This window comes from Poecilia formosa, unplaced genomic scaffold (genome assembly GCF_000485575.1).
Source record: "Poecilia formosa unplaced genomic scaffold, Poecilia_formosa-5.1.2 Scaffold4, whole genome shotgun sequence".
In the NCBI taxonomy this organism is placed as follows: domain Eukaryota; kingdom Metazoa; phylum Chordata; class Actinopteri; order Cyprinodontiformes; family Poeciliidae; genus Poecilia; species Poecilia formosa.
Window position 1 is genome coordinate 979,003 of NW_006799943.1, and position 19,581 is coordinate 998,583.

The 19,581-nt window shown below is 41.1% G+C and overlaps 1 protein-coding gene across 2 annotated transcripts; it reads right to left on the reverse strand.

Moving 5' to 3' along the window:
• Positions 1 to 508: 508 nt before the first annotated feature.
• mbtd1 (mbt domain containing 1) lies at positions 509 to 19,562 on the reverse strand. 2 transcript variants are annotated; one of them, XM_007558738.2, is made up of 17 exons: positions 19,374 to 19,562; positions 16,358 to 16,562; positions 15,760 to 15,893; positions 15,562 to 15,676; positions 15,398 to 15,480; positions 15,193 to 15,310; positions 14,155 to 14,289; positions 13,961 to 14,049; positions 13,626 to 13,854; positions 12,923 to 12,978; positions 12,228 to 12,332; positions 11,975 to 12,122; positions 11,070 to 11,152; positions 10,727 to 10,961; positions 9,443 to 9,514; positions 5,006 to 5,155; positions 509 to 4,361 (listed from the first exon to the last, which is right to left on the reverse strand). In XM_007558738.2, the coding sequence occupies exons 1-17, from the start codon at positions 19,392 to 19,394 to the stop codon at positions 4,243 to 4,245; spliced, it is 2,097 nt and encodes a 698-aa protein (XP_007558800.1). In that variant the 5' UTR covers positions 19,395 to 19,562; the 3' UTR covers positions 509 to 4,242. The 2 variants fall into 2 exon arrangements, with proteins under 2 accessions (XP_007558800.1, XP_007558808.1); XM_007558746.2 differs by lacking the exon at positions 5,006 to 5,155 and having other exon boundaries at positions 512 to 4,361.
• Between the last annotated feature and the right edge of the window lie 19 nt (positions 19,563 to 19,581).

The window sequence follows — 19,581 nt, forward strand, 5'->3', positions numbered from 1 at the left end:
GCCTGAAGCCAAGCAGCCTGGTGTGTGCTGGTCGTCTTCCTCTGATGGTCACTACTGGTCACACTGAGATCAGGGGTTTCACTGAACTCATCAGTTATTTTACATATATTATACAGGCTTTCTGAAAAGTTTTCATACTTTTTGTCTTGATAAAAAATAGAAAGCAAAACTAATTATTGGTAGCTGGAAACTTTTCCATTTTACTGAAAGTCAGCAGGAGTTTTTGTGAAAGAAGTTTATTCGAAATTCGAAATGTTTTTAACGTAAAAACAAAAACAGAAGAAAACTTCTGTATTTTTACTGTTTGGTTGTTCTGCATGAACTGAGGTGCTTCCATAAGGACAGTCAATGTACATGTTGTAGATTTGAAAGTGTATATTCAGACAGATTTGTTTGTTTCGATTATATCTGAGAATTAAATGGTTCATTGGTAAAGGACTTGTGTTTTTTTGTTGTGTGAAGAAAATTATTTCCTTCAACTTTCTGAGAAAAAGGATTTCTGAGCGTCGGACGTCATAAGCTCTTTATTCAGTGTAAAAGTCCGATTTTACAAAAACCACCAGATAAACTTTCACAGCCATGCGGAAAACAGTTTGTAACACAAGGAAAACAAAGAAAACCTTTCATTATAGTTGGTCCAAACAGTTGGCTTTATTTACAAAGTCTATCAAAGCTTTATTTATCACAGCACAAATTTACCCAACTAAATTTAAATTTGTATCCAAAATAGATTTTTTTTTTACCCCATAAACCATAATCTGAACACACAATTATCTTCTGACAGTAACAAGACAATATGTCATTCTTATCAAATATAAATATATATTTATTTATATATATTTATATATAGCACCACTATATCATGATTTTATTTGAGGGCTATTACATACAAAAGACCCGTGTTAGTATCTGGAGGGGGAGTGGGGCAGGGAGGACCACCAGGGACGAGTTCAAGGGAAACCCATCAACACCAAGAGAGAGTCAATCACCTATAAACAGTTAGTCGTTACCGGTTCTGTAGAAATCTGTCAAAAAGTCATTGCAGTTGACTTTCTTGGGCAAAATTTAGCTTCTAATTTCAAAACATTTTAATGAAACCTTTAAACTGCAGAAAAGCAGGCCTGAGCTTCCCATTTCCAAAAACAGTTGTCAGTTTTTGGTGGGGTTGGACTTCCAGATGCTCTTGACCACAGACACCGACTGGAGGACGACCAACAACATCTAGAACCCTGGACAGGGACGGTGTGTCCGGGAGGGAGCAGGGGGGCTGCAGCTCAGCACGTCTGTACAAAACCTTATGCAAATGAGTTCAAAATCATCACTTCCACGTCGTCGTCCTGCACGGCTGACCATGAACAGCAGGGTCGGGCTAAGACCGGAGCGTTGACTTATCTACAAGAATCATTTCCTAGATCTAACAGTGATGTTCTTTTCTCCTCCTACTTTAGCAGCAGCAGCTTTTGGGACCAAAACATTAATGCTTTCATCCTACCTCAAACAGAACCAACGTGCAGCGATTCACACTCTTTTCTTTTATTGCTCATTTAAAAGCTGTTTCACATGAGCTGCATCAGGAAACCACAGATCCTCCAGGGTCGGCAGACCTGAGGCAGAAAGTTTCCTAACCAAATCCAACCGTGACTCCAGCGCATTCTGTTATCACAAGTCTTAAAGGAGGTGATCTCCTTTAATAAATATTAAACCATAAAATCATTTGGAATCATTACAACCTCTTTAAATTATTGCTGAAAGTGTAGATGGGTCATTGCATCTGGTTGTGCGTTTTTTTTTTTCTTAACTAAAAACAGAGAAAGGTTCAGTAAACAAACTCCAAGCTTGTCTTGGTTCTAAAGTTCATCTTAAATGTGATTAACAGTCATTAGGTTGTGATTGTGTCGAACCAGATTTGATGATGTTGCTTCTCCCTCAAATTCACAAACATGCTCTTCTATCTGAATAACATTTAGATCACAGAAGTCAAATATTGTCCACACTAATGACAAAAAGAGTAAAAGTTGCTAAGTGCAGGTGCACCGATGGCTCAGACCTGCCCTTCATTCATAACTACATGACAAATGGATCATAACTACGACCAAAATCTGAAAGTGAGCCACTGTCAACTTCATCCTCTGCACAGGTCATGTCTGCACATGCTCAGTTAGCAACACCACACTGTTGCTAACTGAGCTACTTTCCAGAAAAGAGACAAAAAATAATTTGAAATTGGTATTTATGCCAAAAACTGACTCAACAAGTCAGGCTTCTTAAATATCCATGATCGACCAGAAAACTGCAATCGGTGCACCCTACTGCTAACATAGCTGTAACTGAAAAAAAGAACTGAATTCTAGTCAGTTAGATTTAGCAGAAAGAGAATTTGACTTAGATTAACTGACAGTGGAGGGGCTGACGCATCGGTTCACTGCTTTGGCTCCAGAGAAGAATAGTGAATATGAAAACGATTTAAGTTCCCAAAACCCTGCAGATCCTGAACCCTTCCTCCCCCACCCGCCACCACCACCCTGGTCCAAAACTGCAGCTACAGCTGCAGCTAAAGGAACACATCCTGAGAAGTGACTCTGAGCCTACGTCTGGACCTTCTACCATCTGCCCTGCATCTCCATCCGGCGCCGATTACTTGGAAACCCCTGAATAATCACAGTTAGAAGCTTCTGTTAAGACAATCTATTCCTTACATCTCTATAATGATCTGAGAGGCTCCAGCTGGGATACATTTTATTTCATATAACCAAACAATATAAGCTCTGGTATTGCATAACGTTGACATGAGACGACCTGGTGTGCAGGAGAAGGAATGGATGTGTTTGGTGTGGATCACTAAGGGATCAGGATGTGTTTGCATATGGCTGCCATCATCCAACTCATCCTGTGGTTGATCTGTTAGCTGTCAGCATCACGAGGTAGAAGATAAACAGCTGCTAAGGTCTAGCTTAAACAACCCAACAAGTCCCATCTTACTATGTATATATATATTTATATTTATATATCTGTGTAGACTGTATGAATGTGGAAGTGGAGCTCTGTGTGTTCCTGCCTGTGGCCTGGACTGCAGGGGAAGCAGTGCATCATATCGTTCTGTGGCTCAGATCTCACACACAGGAGCACAGAAAAAAACAAAACAAAACACTAAATATTACCCAGATATTAATAATGATCATAATGAAAACAGCTTCTTTAGAGGGCTGCGGGATCGTTCCGGCCTGAGCGGAAAGGTTCCTCAGTAGAGCGCATTCAGTGTTTAATCAGTAAATAAACAGTAAATGAGCCGACTCCACAGGAGCAGCGCAGCTCCCCCCCAAACACGTTCCGTTCCGGTCTGATCACACTGCTGCCGCTACTAAGACCGTCAGCATCAGACTGAGGGAGGGCGGCTGACAGCCTGTTCCCATGGAAACATCATGCAGAGTTGGCAACAACACATTGGAAACACAATGGAATGAGCTGAAGGGTTTTTGGGGATTCTGAACATTTTGGGGATCTTCCACCAAAAAGTTTCCCTCAGCCTTTGTTGACGTCCTACCCACAAGCTGGTTGTCATGGGAAACCAGCGTTTGTCTTACGAATGAAAGGAAGAGGTTTTATTGAGGGGAAGCTGCTGGGACTGAAACTGGCTAAACTTTGATCAGAAATCTACAAGCTGGAAGAGATTTACACGCTGCGCTCTGTGGAACAACGCTGAGCTGGAAACACAAAAAGCTGAAGAGTAATGCTGAGCTGCACTGGACCTCTACTAATCTGTTTTATGTACATCTGGAACCTGGATTCCACAGACCTCCGAGTAAAAAAAAAATTTTTTTAAAAATTAAGGAACAACAAGTTACATTTCCCACACAGCCACTGAAGAAGTTAATGCAACAAAACAACACAAAAAAACAGAACAACCCCAAAAATAGTAGAAAATCAAATCTTCAAGTACTATAAACAAACCAAACCCCGCCTCTCCGTACTGCTCCAAAGGAAAGGTCTCTGTCGTCTGCCAAAAACCAAAAACCAACCGAAGCAACAACAACTGAAGCCCTGGCTCAGTGACAGCTGCTCAGTGAGTCTGTGGGTCGGGTCGGTTGGAGCCCAGAGCTCTGGTACCCACAGCTGCGGGGCAGCAGCAGCTCAGACATGTTCCCGTTTGGGTTTCTCAGTAATCCTGGAGCCGGTCCGATAGGCTTCCAGATCCATTTTGTCTCTTCCTGCTGGGGCCCCGTCTGCTTCCTGTCGGGGGCCCCCTCATGGCTCCTGTTTGATGTAGTAGCTGCCCGAGCCGTTGCTCTCTTGGTCCGAGGTTCCCTGGGTGAAGGTGAACTCGTCCCCGTCGGCCGGGTCCTCCTTCATCCGCAGCAGAGACTCTGCAGAGAGAGCAGGGATCAGACACATGCTGCTGCACATGCAGCTCACTGCAAAAACACTAAATCTTACCAAGTATTTTTGGTCAAGTTTCTAGTGCAAATATCTTAGTACACTTGAAATAAGAAAAATAATTTACAGGTAACTTTTCAGCAAGATCCAGGAGCTTGTTTAAGTCAATAACTCCTTAATATTGATGAAAATGTACTAGTTCCACTGGTGGATTATTTCACTTATAACAAGACATTTTTTTCATAAGTCAAATAATCTGCTAAGGGATCTAGTACTTTTTCGTCAATATTAAGGAATTATTGACTTAAAACAAGCTCTTGTATCTTTTGGAAAAGATACTTGTAAAATAGTTTTGACTTACTTCAAGTGTACTAAAACATTTGCACTAGAAACTTGACCAAAAATACTTGGTAAGATTTAGTGTTTTTGCAGTGCAGGCGCTCCACCTGCCCCCTGGAGGTCAAACACTGAGAACATCATGTAAAAAAGAAGTAAAAGGTTTTCTTAAAGGGACCAGCGACGGGTCCAACCAGAGACATGCAGCAGCAGCTGCCTGTGTCTCCACACAGAGGCCCCGCCTCCCGAGCCTCTGGGGCTCCTGGCCCATCTCATGTAGTCAGTAGTGTGCCATTACCTGATTTGTGGATGGGGTGCAGGTGTGCTCGGGGCCGAGCGGGCCCCTGGATACAGTAAATGGGCGGGCTCTGCTCTTCGTCTCCTGAGAAGCTGCTCCTCCTCCTGCCTGACTGACTGAAGGCCCGTCGACCAACCGGAATCTTCCTCTCTAAACACCAACCAGACTGGGGTCAGCTACCAGGGGCTTATTGCACACAGGGCTCAGTTGAGCAGTTCAGTCATGAACCAAGAAGGAAAGTAAAAGGTTAGAGCTCAGGATGCGACCTTCAACGAAGCACTGCTGAGACGTTCATCCACTCTCCCATCTGAATAAGCCCCTGGTGAGCTGCTCTCACTGCCACCATTCATGTCCCTTCTACTTTTGCATTCTCTGTCCTTCCTTGCACCCTTCTGTCCTACTCCTTTCTCCCTCCCTTGCACCTTTTGCTTCCAGTGTGTGATATTTGCAGAGTCTATATTTAAATCCTGCCCACTATGAACTACCTCAGGGTTTCCCTCAGTGTATCATCAGCCTGGCGGGCCACCAGGCTTTATTTGCCTCCCCACCAAACTAAGTGTTTGTTTTGCATAGGCTTGTTTATACACCAGTAGCAGTCAAGACAAAATAATTTAGGGTTACAGTTGGCACACTGAACTGGGTATGGACCATCTTGGCAGCTGACCTGGTCATAGTTAGGCTGCCTGGCTGGTGTGTGTGCACGGGTTTGTTTGTAATACCTTGTGGGGACCATTTTCCTGATACATACTATGTTGTGGGGACCCACAAGGCAAGGGGAAAACAGTGTTTCCCCTTGTGGGGATCGAAGCCTGGTCCCCTCAAGTTTGAGAATTTTCACTCTCGAGGTACGTGGGCCCAGGGGAAACACTGTTTTTGGGTCAGAGCTTAGATTTAGGACTAAGGTGTGAATTGAGTTTTGGTTAGGGTTAGGATAAGGGCAAGGCTTAGGCTGTAGATAGCCACGCAAACATATATGTGTGTGTGTGCGCGCGCGCGCGTATATGAACAGACGGATGGGCTGTTTCAGTGAGAGCTTTTTTAAAATCAGGATTGAATAGCTTCTTTTAGCACAACAATAGGCTTTTCCAACATCCAAGACGGAAAAACAAATGGAGTCAGCCTGACCAAACAACCGTCCTCTGAACTGGCTCTCTGTGTCAGCCTGGGAAGGCTGGCTATCTCAAATTCTCCTGGATGTTATATAAACCTCTAGGCTATCTGCTGCTGGTTCCCTTCCCCATGATTTCTGTGGACCTGACCCAACGCTCCACAGAGGCTGGCTGACCAACGTGCCCACTTATCAAGAACAATGCTTGGGGGGGTAGAGGGCAACTATCTGGGACAGTGTTCACAGACTTTCTTACAAACACACACATAAGCACACGCACCCATACTTGCATAGCAATAAACACCTCCCAAATCTCCTCTCTCGTGTGCAGAAGTTTTTTTTTCCTCCTTCAGCCAAAGAAAAAGGAGGGAAAAACAACAGAGGAAAGCAGGAGTTCACACAGAAACAGCACACAATCCCACCACCAGTCTTGTCATTAATTTTAGTGTATTTAGATTTGATCTTATTTTACTCCTCTAAACTTTCTTCTCATCACTTTTGGCCAAACAGCTGAACATTCGTCTCATTTGAACATCAAACTCTCCTCATACATTTATTCTCATCAAATGAAAGGGTAGCTCTTCCCATGATGGCTGCAGCCTCAGGCACCTGTCTACCCAGGCCTGCTCATGCATCTCAGATTTTTTTTTAACTGAACATTTTTTAACATAAAGACCCAGTGGGCCATTGGCTCTAGCGCCCCTACATCGGGTTCCGCAGGTTTTCTGGGGGAAACTCTGTACCTGAAATATATTCAATGGTATTCTTAATTTGAAAAAGGACTCAGAGGATAGGAAACTCTGGAAGATGTAAAGTCCAAGCCCACAGCACAGGTACCTGTTACTGCACATTGTCATGATGACGTTCCAGAGTTACACACTGACTGAAACACCCAGCAAATTCAGGAAAACAATCACAGCGCATCACGACAGAAGATTCAAGGTAGCTGCACAGAACTCTGAAGTAGAGGCTCATGAAGGAAGCCCAGCAGGTGGTGCACTGAGACATGAGCGACAGCCTCCAACTGTTTAGTCAGTTTATTTTCCCTAAATTTATTTTTTTTTCTGAGACATTTAGTGCAAAATGTAGCTCGTATGTGAACAGCAGGGACCACTAAGCAAAGTCAAAAGCGGCTCCAACACTGAGTTTCAGACATCAGTATGATGGGATGCTATTGCAAAAATGATCATTCCTCTGAATTTAATTCATTACAGTTAATTTCATTTTTTTATAAAAATTTTCAATTCCAGTTTGTTTCCATGGATACAAAGAATAAACTTGCATAAACATCAGCAGTATGATTCTAAAAAACAATTTCTACCCTGATTCAGTAGAAACTTCAAAGTCGTTGCTTTCATGTCATCCATCCATAACGTACACGTCTGTATGGACTTCAGTTGACATCTAAAATGTCTCAGTGATATTAAACCAGCAGCTTTACGCTGGATTCTCCTTCACAAAGCTTCAGCCTCTCTCTGTGTCACTATTTACAGTCACTGCATTTGACTGGAACTGGGATTGTTTTTTTATTTTTATTTACATATTTGTATATTTTTAGCAATGCCTCACCCACAGTCTGAATGCTGCATAATTAACCAAAAAGATGAAGAAATAAAACCAGAACCACTTTCTGGACTAACAGCAACAGGAAGACATTTGTCCTGAGTACACATTACCATCTGTTCATTTAGAAAGTTCCAATTGTGCTCTGAAGGTGTTGCACCTTTTTATTTTATGTTGCAGCTTTAATCCAAAACAGCTTCAATTCTTTTTTCTCTTTAAAACTCTACATGTAAAAAAGGTCAACATGAAAAATGCAATACAATCTTTGTTGCCATTGTAACAATGAAACATTGCACAATAAAATTTGAGTGCAATTCTCCAGATAAAAACGGTCTCATCTGAAAACAATGACTAGATAATTACTTATGTTGCACTTATCCCCAACTATTTCCTGACCATTTTAAAAAGCTAAAATAGTCAGCTTTCTAACTATTTTAGAAAGATGACAAGGTCGTCTTGTGACCTTGTTGACTAATTGGGAAAAATACTTAAAAAAAAAATAATTTTGACCAGCAAAAACATCGTCATCAGGATCATAATCATCATCAGCAGCAACAGCTCTTGTAAATGGTAAATGGACTGAACTTATATAGCGCTTTTCCAATCATTTTGACCGTTTTTTTTAATACACATTTATACACCGATACACAGATCGGTAGGCAATTTGGGGTTAAGTGCCCAAGGGCCTCATGTCGATGTGCCTAAGGGCACATCGACATGAGGCAGGAGGAAGCTGGAACTGAACCTACAACCTTCCAATCACAAGATGACTACTCTTCCCACAGAGCCACAGTCGCCTCTTGTGAGGCATCAACAGACCTCGGCGCTCCAGCAGCACCTCCACAACATGCTGCACAGATGAACCAGAACCTTCTTCAGACCCACAGATCTGCCAAACATCCACCATGGTGTAGATCTGTTCCACAGTTTGTTGACGAGGGTGAAAGCCACACGGCTCCTCCTGAAGGTCAGAACCTCCCGACCAACACTAGGGAGTAAACCTTCTCACAGAGGCTGGGAGTCATCAACGACTGGAACAGACTTTTTTAGAGTGGAATCGGCCCCAGACCTCAATGCCACATTATCAACCACAACACTGCAAAAACGTAGCGCCTTCAGCGTCCACCACTGTCCCCTGGTGATGGACTCACTTTCCTCCCTATTTTCCCTTTCTGAGTCGATATTTCTTGAGGGCAAACAAAATTATTTCAACCCAGCCTCTTCGTTTTCCTCCCACACTTACTGTAACTACATTAGATCCACCAGCGCTTCTTGCTGCCAGGAACCCATCTGCTGTTTCAGGAGTTCCTCGAGATAACCAGTCCTTAACAGCCTTGTTCAGTTTGAAAGCCTCCACCACTGCAGCTGTCCACACACAGGTGACCTTCACATCCTGGAAGCCATATCTTCAAAGGAAGCCCCCCAGGGCAGCAACATCCCCTGTGACTTGAAAGAAACTTTTCAACACCCTGACCACTAATCTGAGTTTACCACTGTCCACTAGTTGTTCACATTAGCACAGTGGTTTGGGTGATGTTAACACAAACTGAAAGGTCTGACACAATCCTTTCTGCTTCCAAGAGTTTTCTCAACTATCAACTGGAACAAATGCTGCTTTCGTCTTTTCCCTGTGCTGTGCAATGTGACACGATGGGTCCAATGAAAACATTTTACATGAGTTTCCAGCACCAAAGTAGCGAGTGACGGGCAGAGGAAGAGGAAAGACAGAGGAAGAGGAAAAACACCAAGCAGGAAAGCATACTGACTTTTCTTCTGTCCTTTGTACTGAGGGGTCTTCTTCTTCTGCTTGGGCACAGACAGAGGCGTGTCTCTGTTACCTGAAAGCACAGATCAAAACTCAAGTTCATGGCATCAATAAAGGACACAAATTAGGATGTGGGGAAAAAACAAACACACAAAAACTTGAACATTTTTTTAAAATCAGGATTGAATAGCTTCTTTTAGCACAATAGCCTTTTCCAACATCCAATCAGATCATTTTTAGAAGCAGAAGTGAACTTCAATTGGGCAAAGCTGTTTGCAGACGTCGCTTGTGCATCAGATTTGTGGATTTAACAGAAACACAACACAAAGGTTCTGTTCTGAACGTCTGCATGTAAAAGCAGACAATGTGATTTAACTTTTATCCATCAAAATTCATGTAATTAAGTAACATGTTAATTAAAGTATAAATAAAAACATTTACATTTGTCATGTCACAGCTAATACGTCAACAAATAATTTACACCTTTAAATGCAAAATTTTAACCTAGATTTTATTTTGTGAGATCGTTTTAAAAACATTTATTAAAAATATATAAATAAGTTTTTTTTGTTGTTTTTTTAAAGGAATAATTGATAATTAGAAAAAAGTAAGCATTTGTGGCAGCCCTTTAGTTACCTGAAGGGATTGTGGTAAAAAAACAATCCCACAGAGGGTTAACACAGTTCATTCTGCTGGCAGATTATATTATACAGATATTATCTGCAGTGATAGTTTTACAGACACACAAGTCTGTATTGATCAGTGGAGAGCCGGATGTTACGTGGGTATGTGAATCTCTCTGACATGTTGGTCATATTTCATCCTTTCTGGATCTGACTGAACCTACAGCAGTCACCATGTTCTGAAATAACTCGTGCAACAACGCAAAATCTCTGGACAGTGCAATCACATTAACGCCTGGCAGTATTCATGAACTGGTAAAGGTGTACAAGTAAGTCTCTTTACTTTAGAGAGGTCTTATTGTTCAGGATTTCTGTAGGTTGATGCTGTTTTGGCATCATCCCACGTTACTGAGTCTCATTCCTTCTTTCATATTGTTGAGCTCTGGAGCCGAAACGATGTCACAGGAATGTGAAGAATCAGAAGGATCTGAACCCTGCTGATGTCAGAGAAATGATGGAATCCATCTGACTGAATCATCAGCAGACCTGCTGACTGCCTGACTCTTTGATGTGCCATCATGTGTATGTGCATATGAAGCAGATAACCTGGATCCAGGTGCAGAAAGAGCAGGATGAGGGAAGTGGGCTGCTGAGGTTCTTACTTTGTGAGGCAGGTGGTTGGAGCTGGTAGCCTGTCAGCTGACACCAGCCCACTGGGTAGAGGTCTGGTGACTCACAGTCCACCCACTGGTCATACTCGTCTTCCCAGCCATCAAAGTGGATCCTTAGCAGCCGGTGCACAATTCTCGTCACCGTAGCAACACACACCAGCCGTGGCTCCATCAAGTCTACAGCTTCCAGCTTCATGCCTATCCGGAAACCGTGATTGGGAACCTCCTGTAAGCCGCATGGTAGAGGCGGTATAAACACTCCAAGGCAGGGAAAGGAACTGAATCAAGGGGTCACTTCTAACTCCAGAGGATAAAGAAGGCCAGTAAATCTTACCTTGTTAAAAAGTTTGACAGGTGCAGCTATTGAGCCTGTTTCTCTGAGGTAGTCAAACCATTTAAATGGCAGCTTAGTGTACCCTGAAGAACAGCCAAGCGAACAAAACATCCAATCAGAACCTCACATCTGTTAGGCTACATTCACACAGCAGGAAAACACGAACCAAATCCGGTTTTTTCACCGCAGTCAAAAAAAAACTGATCGCTAACAGTTGCACTTTGTTTTAACCAACTTCCCTTTGTGTTGCTATGATCCTGTGACAATGTTGACGGCTCTGAATAACCAAGTTGACGGTGGCGTCCTGTAAAGAGAGCGCTGCTGTGTGACGTCTACAATCTTCTTCTGCACATGCAGGTCGCTTTGGGGATGTAAAGTCTCATTACGTTCGTATTTAATAATACGAACGACCATGCAAAAATAAACAAACTGCAGCACAAAAAAGTTTAAATTGAGCATTAAGCCCTGCTGTAGCCTTATAAACCTAAAGAGCTCTGAACTCCCCCTGGTCATTGAGAAACAACAAGTAGAGATGTTAATATTCCACACAGCTGTGAGTTTTCAGAAATAAAGCTGTCAGAGCGGGTCGACTCTACACACACAATCTAAGTTGGATGCAGTGTTCCTCTTTTTGGTCAGCAAATTCTATCAAACAGTCTCTATGACTGTGTTTAGGGTTTTAAATCTTGCTGCTGGCTGGTCTCACACACATCATCTGTCCCTACATATGAAGCCAGCTGGGCCCAGCTTACATATCAACTAATGCAGAACTGTAACCACTTCTACTGATAAGTCAGGGGCAAAAAGCCACTTAGACTCTGTCTTGAAGTGATTTCTGAATGGAGCTTCTGAAACATAAAGCTCCATTGGTTAAACCTGAAGTGGGCCGAGAAACAGAAGTGTACCTTTTGGAGGCGTGAGTTCAATGTTGTTGATTTCACAAAAGCCGACAGGGAAGATGGAGGGAGACATGGCGTGGTAGCAGAACCAGTCTGATCCATCGATGGCCTCAGAGCCATCGATACCAATCATGAGGTAACCATCTGCCAGCACCTGCAGAGCAACACATCAGTCAGGCTGCCTCTCGAAGGTGATCAAAATATGGAAACAAAATCAGCTGCTTTGTTCATCCACATCACGTCCAATGACCACGCTCACCTTTTTTACCGTGGCTACACAGATAGCAGAGAGGTTGAGGGGATCTATAGCTTCTAATTTCATCCCATCTTTGAACCATTCCTCACTCTGGTCAACGTCTTTTACCTGGGATGATAATATTGATAGAACAGACACATTTCAATAAAGGCTGGATTGCTTAATAAATGGAACATTACATTCTCTATTAAGGAAGAACAGACAGTTTTAATGTTGGTTGTCATAAACAATGTAAATCCCAGGAAGGTCAAAGTGTATCAGATTTACAATTGTACATAAAGTTAGAAATGATTTCAGATCATTTTTAAAGGTAAACTTTATTTGTTTGAGGGGCAACTAAAAGATCCAGAGAGCAGCAGCAGTACATACGAGCACAGACATGTAACCACACAGAAAACATCTTAAAAGTGCAATTAGCAGGTTAAGCGTTATTGTTCAGGGTTAGAGTTTCTGAAACTGACATGGAGTGAAACGGTCTGAAGGACAGGTCAGAGTTCAACAGGTGCACTGCTGCTGCAGAGATGCGTTTCATCTTCTTTGAGTTCTAGATCTCACATCTCAATCTGAGCCCAGATGGAGCCGCGTAGAGTGAAAAAACATTTAAACTATTAATTTAAACAGAACTCCTGATTTAAGGAGACGCCTCATCACACTTCATGACGCACGTCCTGCACCACTGGAAGGTCAGACATTCTTACCTTCTGAAAGAGTTGTGCGGGGGCATCGACCTGTCCTTCAGCTTTCTTTGTGACATCTGAGGAAACAAAAGTGCTACATCAGCAAAAAGAATGAATTCAACTAGTCCTGTCAGTAGCTCCGCTTCCATTGCAAGAGTGAGAAAATCTTTGCTGATATTCTGTTAGTGTCAAAACTTTCACAATTGCAGCGCTTCCATCAAATAAGAAATTAAATTAAAAACACATGTGAATAAGCCTGTTCATGAGGCAAGTCAGTAAAAATCATGGCAGCCATGGATGTAAACAGTTACATGAGATATATTCATAATTCAGTCATGGTGTTTGCGCTCAGCATCTAGCAGCCAATCAGAGGACAAAGATACCAAGGATGGGGGGGAACGAACTCAGGACGGCCAGGTGGAGGACTGCAGCCTCCTGCTCCAACCACTGGAATATTTAGTAGTGAGGAACTTTAATCACTGGACTTAATGCTCAGGTTCATCCTATCATGGTACCGCTGGAGTTCACTGAGGTACTCCAGTGAACTCATTGGGTTGTTCCTGAGAACAACCCAATGTGTATAGAAGCAGTCTGCATGACTAACAGCTGGATTTTATACACCAGAAATCAAGGATTTGGACAGATGACCCAGTACATTTATCTACATGGCCCAGTCTCAGAATGGACTGGAGTGCAAAGTGTGTGAGACATTTTCACCTCCTACCAGATCGTTTGAAGCGGTGTCCGATGCTGCGTGACCAGCCGATGTTGTGGATCAGAGGGCTGTACATGTGGCACCAGAAGTCATCCAGGCCGTCGTCCTCATAGACCAGCCTGAGGCGTCCTCCAATCACCTGCTCCACCAGAGCCACCCGTGTCCGGCACAGGTAGTTCTTATCCACCACCTCCACCCGCATCAGCTTCTTAAATGGGAATTGCATGTTTTCACGGACCTAAAGTTGGGAAGACAACCAGAAATGTTCTGCATGGAGTTAGCGGTTGATTTAAGGAAGCATTCGGCAAAGCTGGGCTGTAGCCGTGGGAAGCTGCGTGTTTCACCTTGGCAGTAAAGTCCATTGGCAGTGTTTTGGCTCCAGTGAGACGCTTCACAAGAATGGGTTTCCAGTTAGAGTATTTATGCTGTATGCCTGGAGGTGAGAGGTGACAGATGTCACAGCAGCGGTTAGCACCAACGAGAAGGAGACTTGGCAGCTTCAAGATCAAACTCTGAACGAGTGAGGAGCAATGCTCACTTTTTGGAGGTACGAGTGGTTTGTTGCTGGAGGCGCACCAGCCTACTGGATGCACCTCAGGGATGCACAGGTTACACCAGAAGTCTTTGCTGGTGTCGTTGTCAAAGCCCTCATACCTCAGCAGTGCCTTGAACCCTGCAGAGCCACAGAACAAAACCCTCTGCTTTAACAGGGAAACAAATGGAATTTAAGTTTAACCACTAGATTCATTTTCTACATTATTTACTGTGTCCCTGTAAAAAAAAAAACATTTCATTTTTATAAAACAGTCAGGAAAAAACAGCTTTAAAAAAACCCAATGTCTTCTATTTATTTCCTTTTTTCAACTTGACAATTTAACTAATTAATTAGTTTAATAATGAGAGTGAAGAGTGTCAAATTAACAATTAAATACATTATTTATGACAGAGTCAAAGCAAATGTGGAAGAAGTTGCCTTGACTTGCTGTTTGAAGCAGCCAATCAGAAACCAGGGACTCAATTCTAATCCCACCCACTGAGTTCGATTGGTGAAGTTGGTAACAGTTGAAATTCACTCATAATGTGCTTCAGTCCAGGAATACGAAATATCTTATTAAATCATATCCAGTTTTTAAAATAAAATGAATGAATTTAATTGCAGAACATATAATTAATTCCATATTTAATAAACCTTATGGAATATTTTATATAAATGTTCTATTTCTGTACACTGTCTTTTCTTCTTGTCAGTAATATAATTTAAACAGAATCTGTAGACCATTTGAAAAGAAAAACTGGTTTCCGAGTTAAAAATCATTTCTGAATTGAAAGATGCTGAAAGATTTGCATCTCTAATGTAGAGTCAACTTTTTTTCTTTATAAAATACTGACAAGCTCCATCTTCTTGCACCATCTATCCACCTCCTCCACATACTAGAGAAATTATCTAATTACCTATCTAGTCATTAGAAAATGACAAAAAATTTTATTGGAATCTTTTTTTTCCTATATCCTGACAAATCATTTGCACAGAAACGAGCTTGTTCCCTGGAACCATCTAATTTTCTGACAGTCTTACCTGCTAGCTTTATAATTTCTGCAATCCAGTAGACCTTAGTGGAGAGGTTGGTGTCAGAGTTGGGCACTTCAATCCTCACTCCTTCCTCTATGTCTCCCCAGCATGTCCCCATAGGGGCCTGATGTTACACAGAAATCAGCACAACAATATTCAGTCAAGAGAGTTTAGCTCATGGCTCTGCAGTTGATATTCAGTTGTAACTTACATGCTTAAAACAGCTGACGGGAGCTCCCACCGTGTTACTGCTGCAGATATACCTTCCCCAGTCGAAGCTCTCTGGAGGAACGACTAGGAAGGTCCAGAGAAGGTGAAGGTCAGGATACAACTCATACACTCATCAAATACAATCAATGCTGTTTGCTGACTTACCAGATTTAGACTTGGCTTGGTTCTGTTGGCTTGCTTGGTACTGGGCATAAGCTGCCAACTTTGCCATAAGAGGCTGTTTCTGCAAGACTTTAGCCTTCTTTGTCGGAGGCTTGCCCTTGTGGGACGAAACGAGCCAGGCATCAGCGTCAGTGGATTGAAATACCAGGATTTGGCGAGCTCCTAATCTAGATGATTTACCTGAAGTCGTGCGAGAATGCTAGCTTTTTTTGAATTTGAGGAATAACTCCTGGAGCAGGAAACGCTGCAGAAGCGCTTGGTTTTGGAATAAAAAGCGTCTCGAACACCAACCATTCCACACATCTCACATGTAGCTGGAGAGATCACAAAATAGATTACACAAACGTTTAATTCGAGTGGGAAAGTTGAAAACATACCTCAAAGTAATATATACAAAAACTAATAACTGCCATTGCAATTGCTTAGACCAAGCAGATGAGTATAAAAACTAAGGCATCCCTGTTTATAATGCAAATCTCAGACCAAATGTGAATGAGTAGCTGGAACTACTCATTCACCCTGACAGGAGAAATGTCCATGGACACCATGGAAACAAAGCTGTTTGTTCCCACTTCAGTTACGCCAAACTGTGGAACCGTTATGGACACTTTCATGGTTTTAAAGAGAGAGAACTAAAATAATTCTAACTCAAAACAATAAATGCTTAAGAAAAGAAGTAAACCATCCAAGTGATCCCCGTCTAGAAGTGCCATTTCAACATCATGTTTTGTCAAGATCCTCCAACAGAAGGCAAAGGAAGCAGATGGTATGTACTGACCCATTCCAGCTTTGCCATCAGGGTAGGTGTAGACTTGTCCATTGTTCTTGATGATGGGCAGGCTGGCTGGGATGGAGCGCACAACGTCATCCTCACTGTCCTCTGAGCTGGAGCTGCTGGTGGACTCCTCGCTGCAGCTGTCGTAGCCATCAAACATCCCGAATGAGTCCCGGCGCTTCCGCTCTGAACGTGCAGTGCGCTCAGCCTTGACAGGAAAATGGCAAAAATCAGAGGAAAAAAACGACTACACAAATATCACACATACATCACGAGCCGTAAAACAGGCCCACCATTAGTTGTATAATTTGTAATGCACCATTGTTGAATGATTACCTTCAATCAAAATACAGAAAGGTCATGGATTTTAAAGTCGACTGAGGATGTGTGAACACATATTTGCATAAAAATACCTGGTGGAGTAGGAAGTATATTTATTGCCGTAAAAATTCAGAGATTCCCTTCTCTGAAAGGGAATCTCTGAATAACGATTTTTAATTACTTGGATCAAATAATTAAAAATAATTCCCAAATTTAAAGCTGAGTTTCCAAGAGGCATCAATGACATCAATTGAAAATACAACAAAAATAAAACTGTTTGCTAAATTCTGTGATAACTAAGTCATACCAAACACATTTTGATGCACATGTGAACCTATTATTAAAGCATGTCAGTTGCAGCAATGGAATAAATTTATAAAACACCCATATCTATATCCATTGGACTGCAAGAGCCAAAAACAAACTGACAACATGGTTGTTCCTGATAACCACAGTTCAAGTTTTTCAAGTGAAGCAGGTGCAGCGAATTAATATTCATATGGTTCTGTTCTCATTAAGAGAAAATAAATATGGAGTAACATAGAAATAACTATTAGTGCATTTCACAAAAACAGGAAATTGGCAATGAAGGTTAAAAAGAGATATTTATGTAAATGTTTAGTTTGAGCAGTTTTAAAAATAATGTAGTTTAATTTTTAGGTTTGTACTTTTCGGACAAGGAGCAGGTAAAGACTAATCAACCTGCTAAACCAAACCTTCTCTAAGGCTGTGGCACTGATGGCAACTGGACAGGGACAAACAGTGGGTCAATTCACAGTTCCACCAAGTCAGGCCCTCATTTCATACCCAGGTGTTGCCAATCTGTCGTTTTACTATGTGTATTTTATTAACCAACCTACTAGTATACATTTAGTATACAAGAAAAAAAGTGTCAAAAATGATTAAATCTCTTGTGTAATTTAATTGAATATTGTATTGACTCTGGATTAAACCATATTACTTCTGGGGGGAGAAATGGGGGTCTGATTCCTATATATAGATGCATCTCAATTATTATTGGAAATGAATTTATTTTAAGTAACTATGACCAGGTGACACATTATATAGGTTAATTCCACACAGACTGATGTTTTCTGCTTACAGTTAAAACATTGAAGATTAGAATATTACATCAGACCAATAAAAAACCCCACTATTAATACAGAAATGTGGTCTTAGTGAAATGTGTGTTTAATTCCTTCTTAAAGGTTATTTTCAAAAGTTATTCATGTCACTGGAATAATTTGCTGAAATGTTCCTGTATATTCACCAGACATGTAAGTGCATTTCCATACAGCAAACTTCAAGTACAGAAAATAACTCAATTGACAGCTCTCCAGCGGGATAAACAGATAGATGCTCAGTTCGAACAGTTCTGTGGACAAACACCACAAAAGCAGGAAATGGCAAATGAGCAAGGGAGCTTCGAAAAAAGGGCGCCATTACTGTGTAGATAAGTAATTGGGAAAATGTTGAGCAATGTGTTTATGTTTGGATATAAAAAATATATATATAAGAAACCAACAAATTATTTTAAATATAGATATTATGACAAATGTTTCAGTTTTTATGTAGAATGACACAAGATCAGGAATGTTATTTTAGATATTTACCTTAGCATTAGATTTAAAACTATGTCTAACATTTTGCACAAGTAACATGCCATGGAAGAACACATATCCATCCACTTTGGCCAAACGTTTTTTTGTTTCTTTTTTTTGTTGTTTTTATTTAAAATTTTTAAATCTAAAACTAGCAATAAAATAGTGATACTTTCTAAATAGTGATGAAACATTTGCAGATCTAAACGCGATATTTAAAATAACTAGACAGAGGTCAAAAATTGCTTTTTGGACTGTAAAGGTTGCAGGATCCGGTTGTAAAAGTTTCAAGTTCTGATTCTGCTGTTCATGGTGAATAAGAGTTTAAAATTCAAAAGAATATTTAAAAAACAACATCGACTTTACGTCATTAAAATGATAAAAAATATCTTTACATTTTAAGTAGACAATATGATATACTTTAATAGTGACCAAATAATTTAATCAAGCTTTCAAGACTAAAAATAAAACTACACTTGTCTATTCTGCATGTTTAGTCATTCCTACTAATCACAAAAATCCTGATAACTTGTTCTATTTTAAAAGATGTTTTGAAAGCTCACATTCTTCGCCAGTCGATTCCAAACACCTGAACAAATTTCAAGCATTTAGTGCCATCAAAACATCCCTACTTCCTCTTCAGTTTATTACAGGTGGAATTTGAGCCCACTGAGACATACAAATATGCTGGGGAAATGTTCCTGCCATCAATTAGAGTCTAAATAAAAATATGCATGAACAAAACAGAAGACTGCAACATTTAAGAAAAAAAAAAAGAAAATAAACAAAAATAAGAGGAACTTTGAAACTAGCCTGTTATGCTAGTTCTGTCGAGAAGCACTAGCACAACTAGCTAGCGGAAATCGTTTTTTCTTAATTTTACTTCGCCATAGAAGCAGTTTTTATTGCGTTAAAATAAAACGCATACATTTGTGTGTAAAGTTAAGGTCAATCTCTATCATTTTGGTTATACCACAAAGCTTTTATGAGCGCTTTCAAATAAATAACGCTGTCAGAAGCATTAGCTTGCTAGCGTAACCGATAACAACAAAGGAGGAGCGCTAACTCAGGCCCAAACATGTCTCAAAGTCACTCACCAAATCCCGTGCGTCTTCCATCAGCCCCTCATATAGAAAACATTTATCTTAGCTCTGCTTCCTGCTGTAAATTAAACTCCCGCGCTGTGGATAAAGCTGACTATAGAATACGAATGTCTAAATGAATACTAGTGAATAGGATATCAACAAATTACTCTGGCCCAACTGCGCATGAGCGAGCGTAACCTACTTTTCTTTGATTGGTCAA

What these genes read in the sequence shown, in the direction of transcription:
- mbtd1 (XM_007558738.2), bottom strand. Translation starts at nt 19,394, where the DNA reads ATGGAAGACGCACGGGATTTG. An exon ending in CCGTCAGCTGTTTTAAGCAT is followed by an intron (nt 15,311 to 15,397) that starts GTAAGTTACAAC and finishes GTGTAACATCAG; the next exon opens with GCCCCTATGGGGACATGCTG. An exon ending in AGAAATTATAAAGCTAGCAG is followed by an intron (nt 14,290 to 15,192) that starts GTAAGACTGTCA and finishes GTGGCTCTGCAG; the next exon opens with GGTTCAAGGCACTGCTGAGG.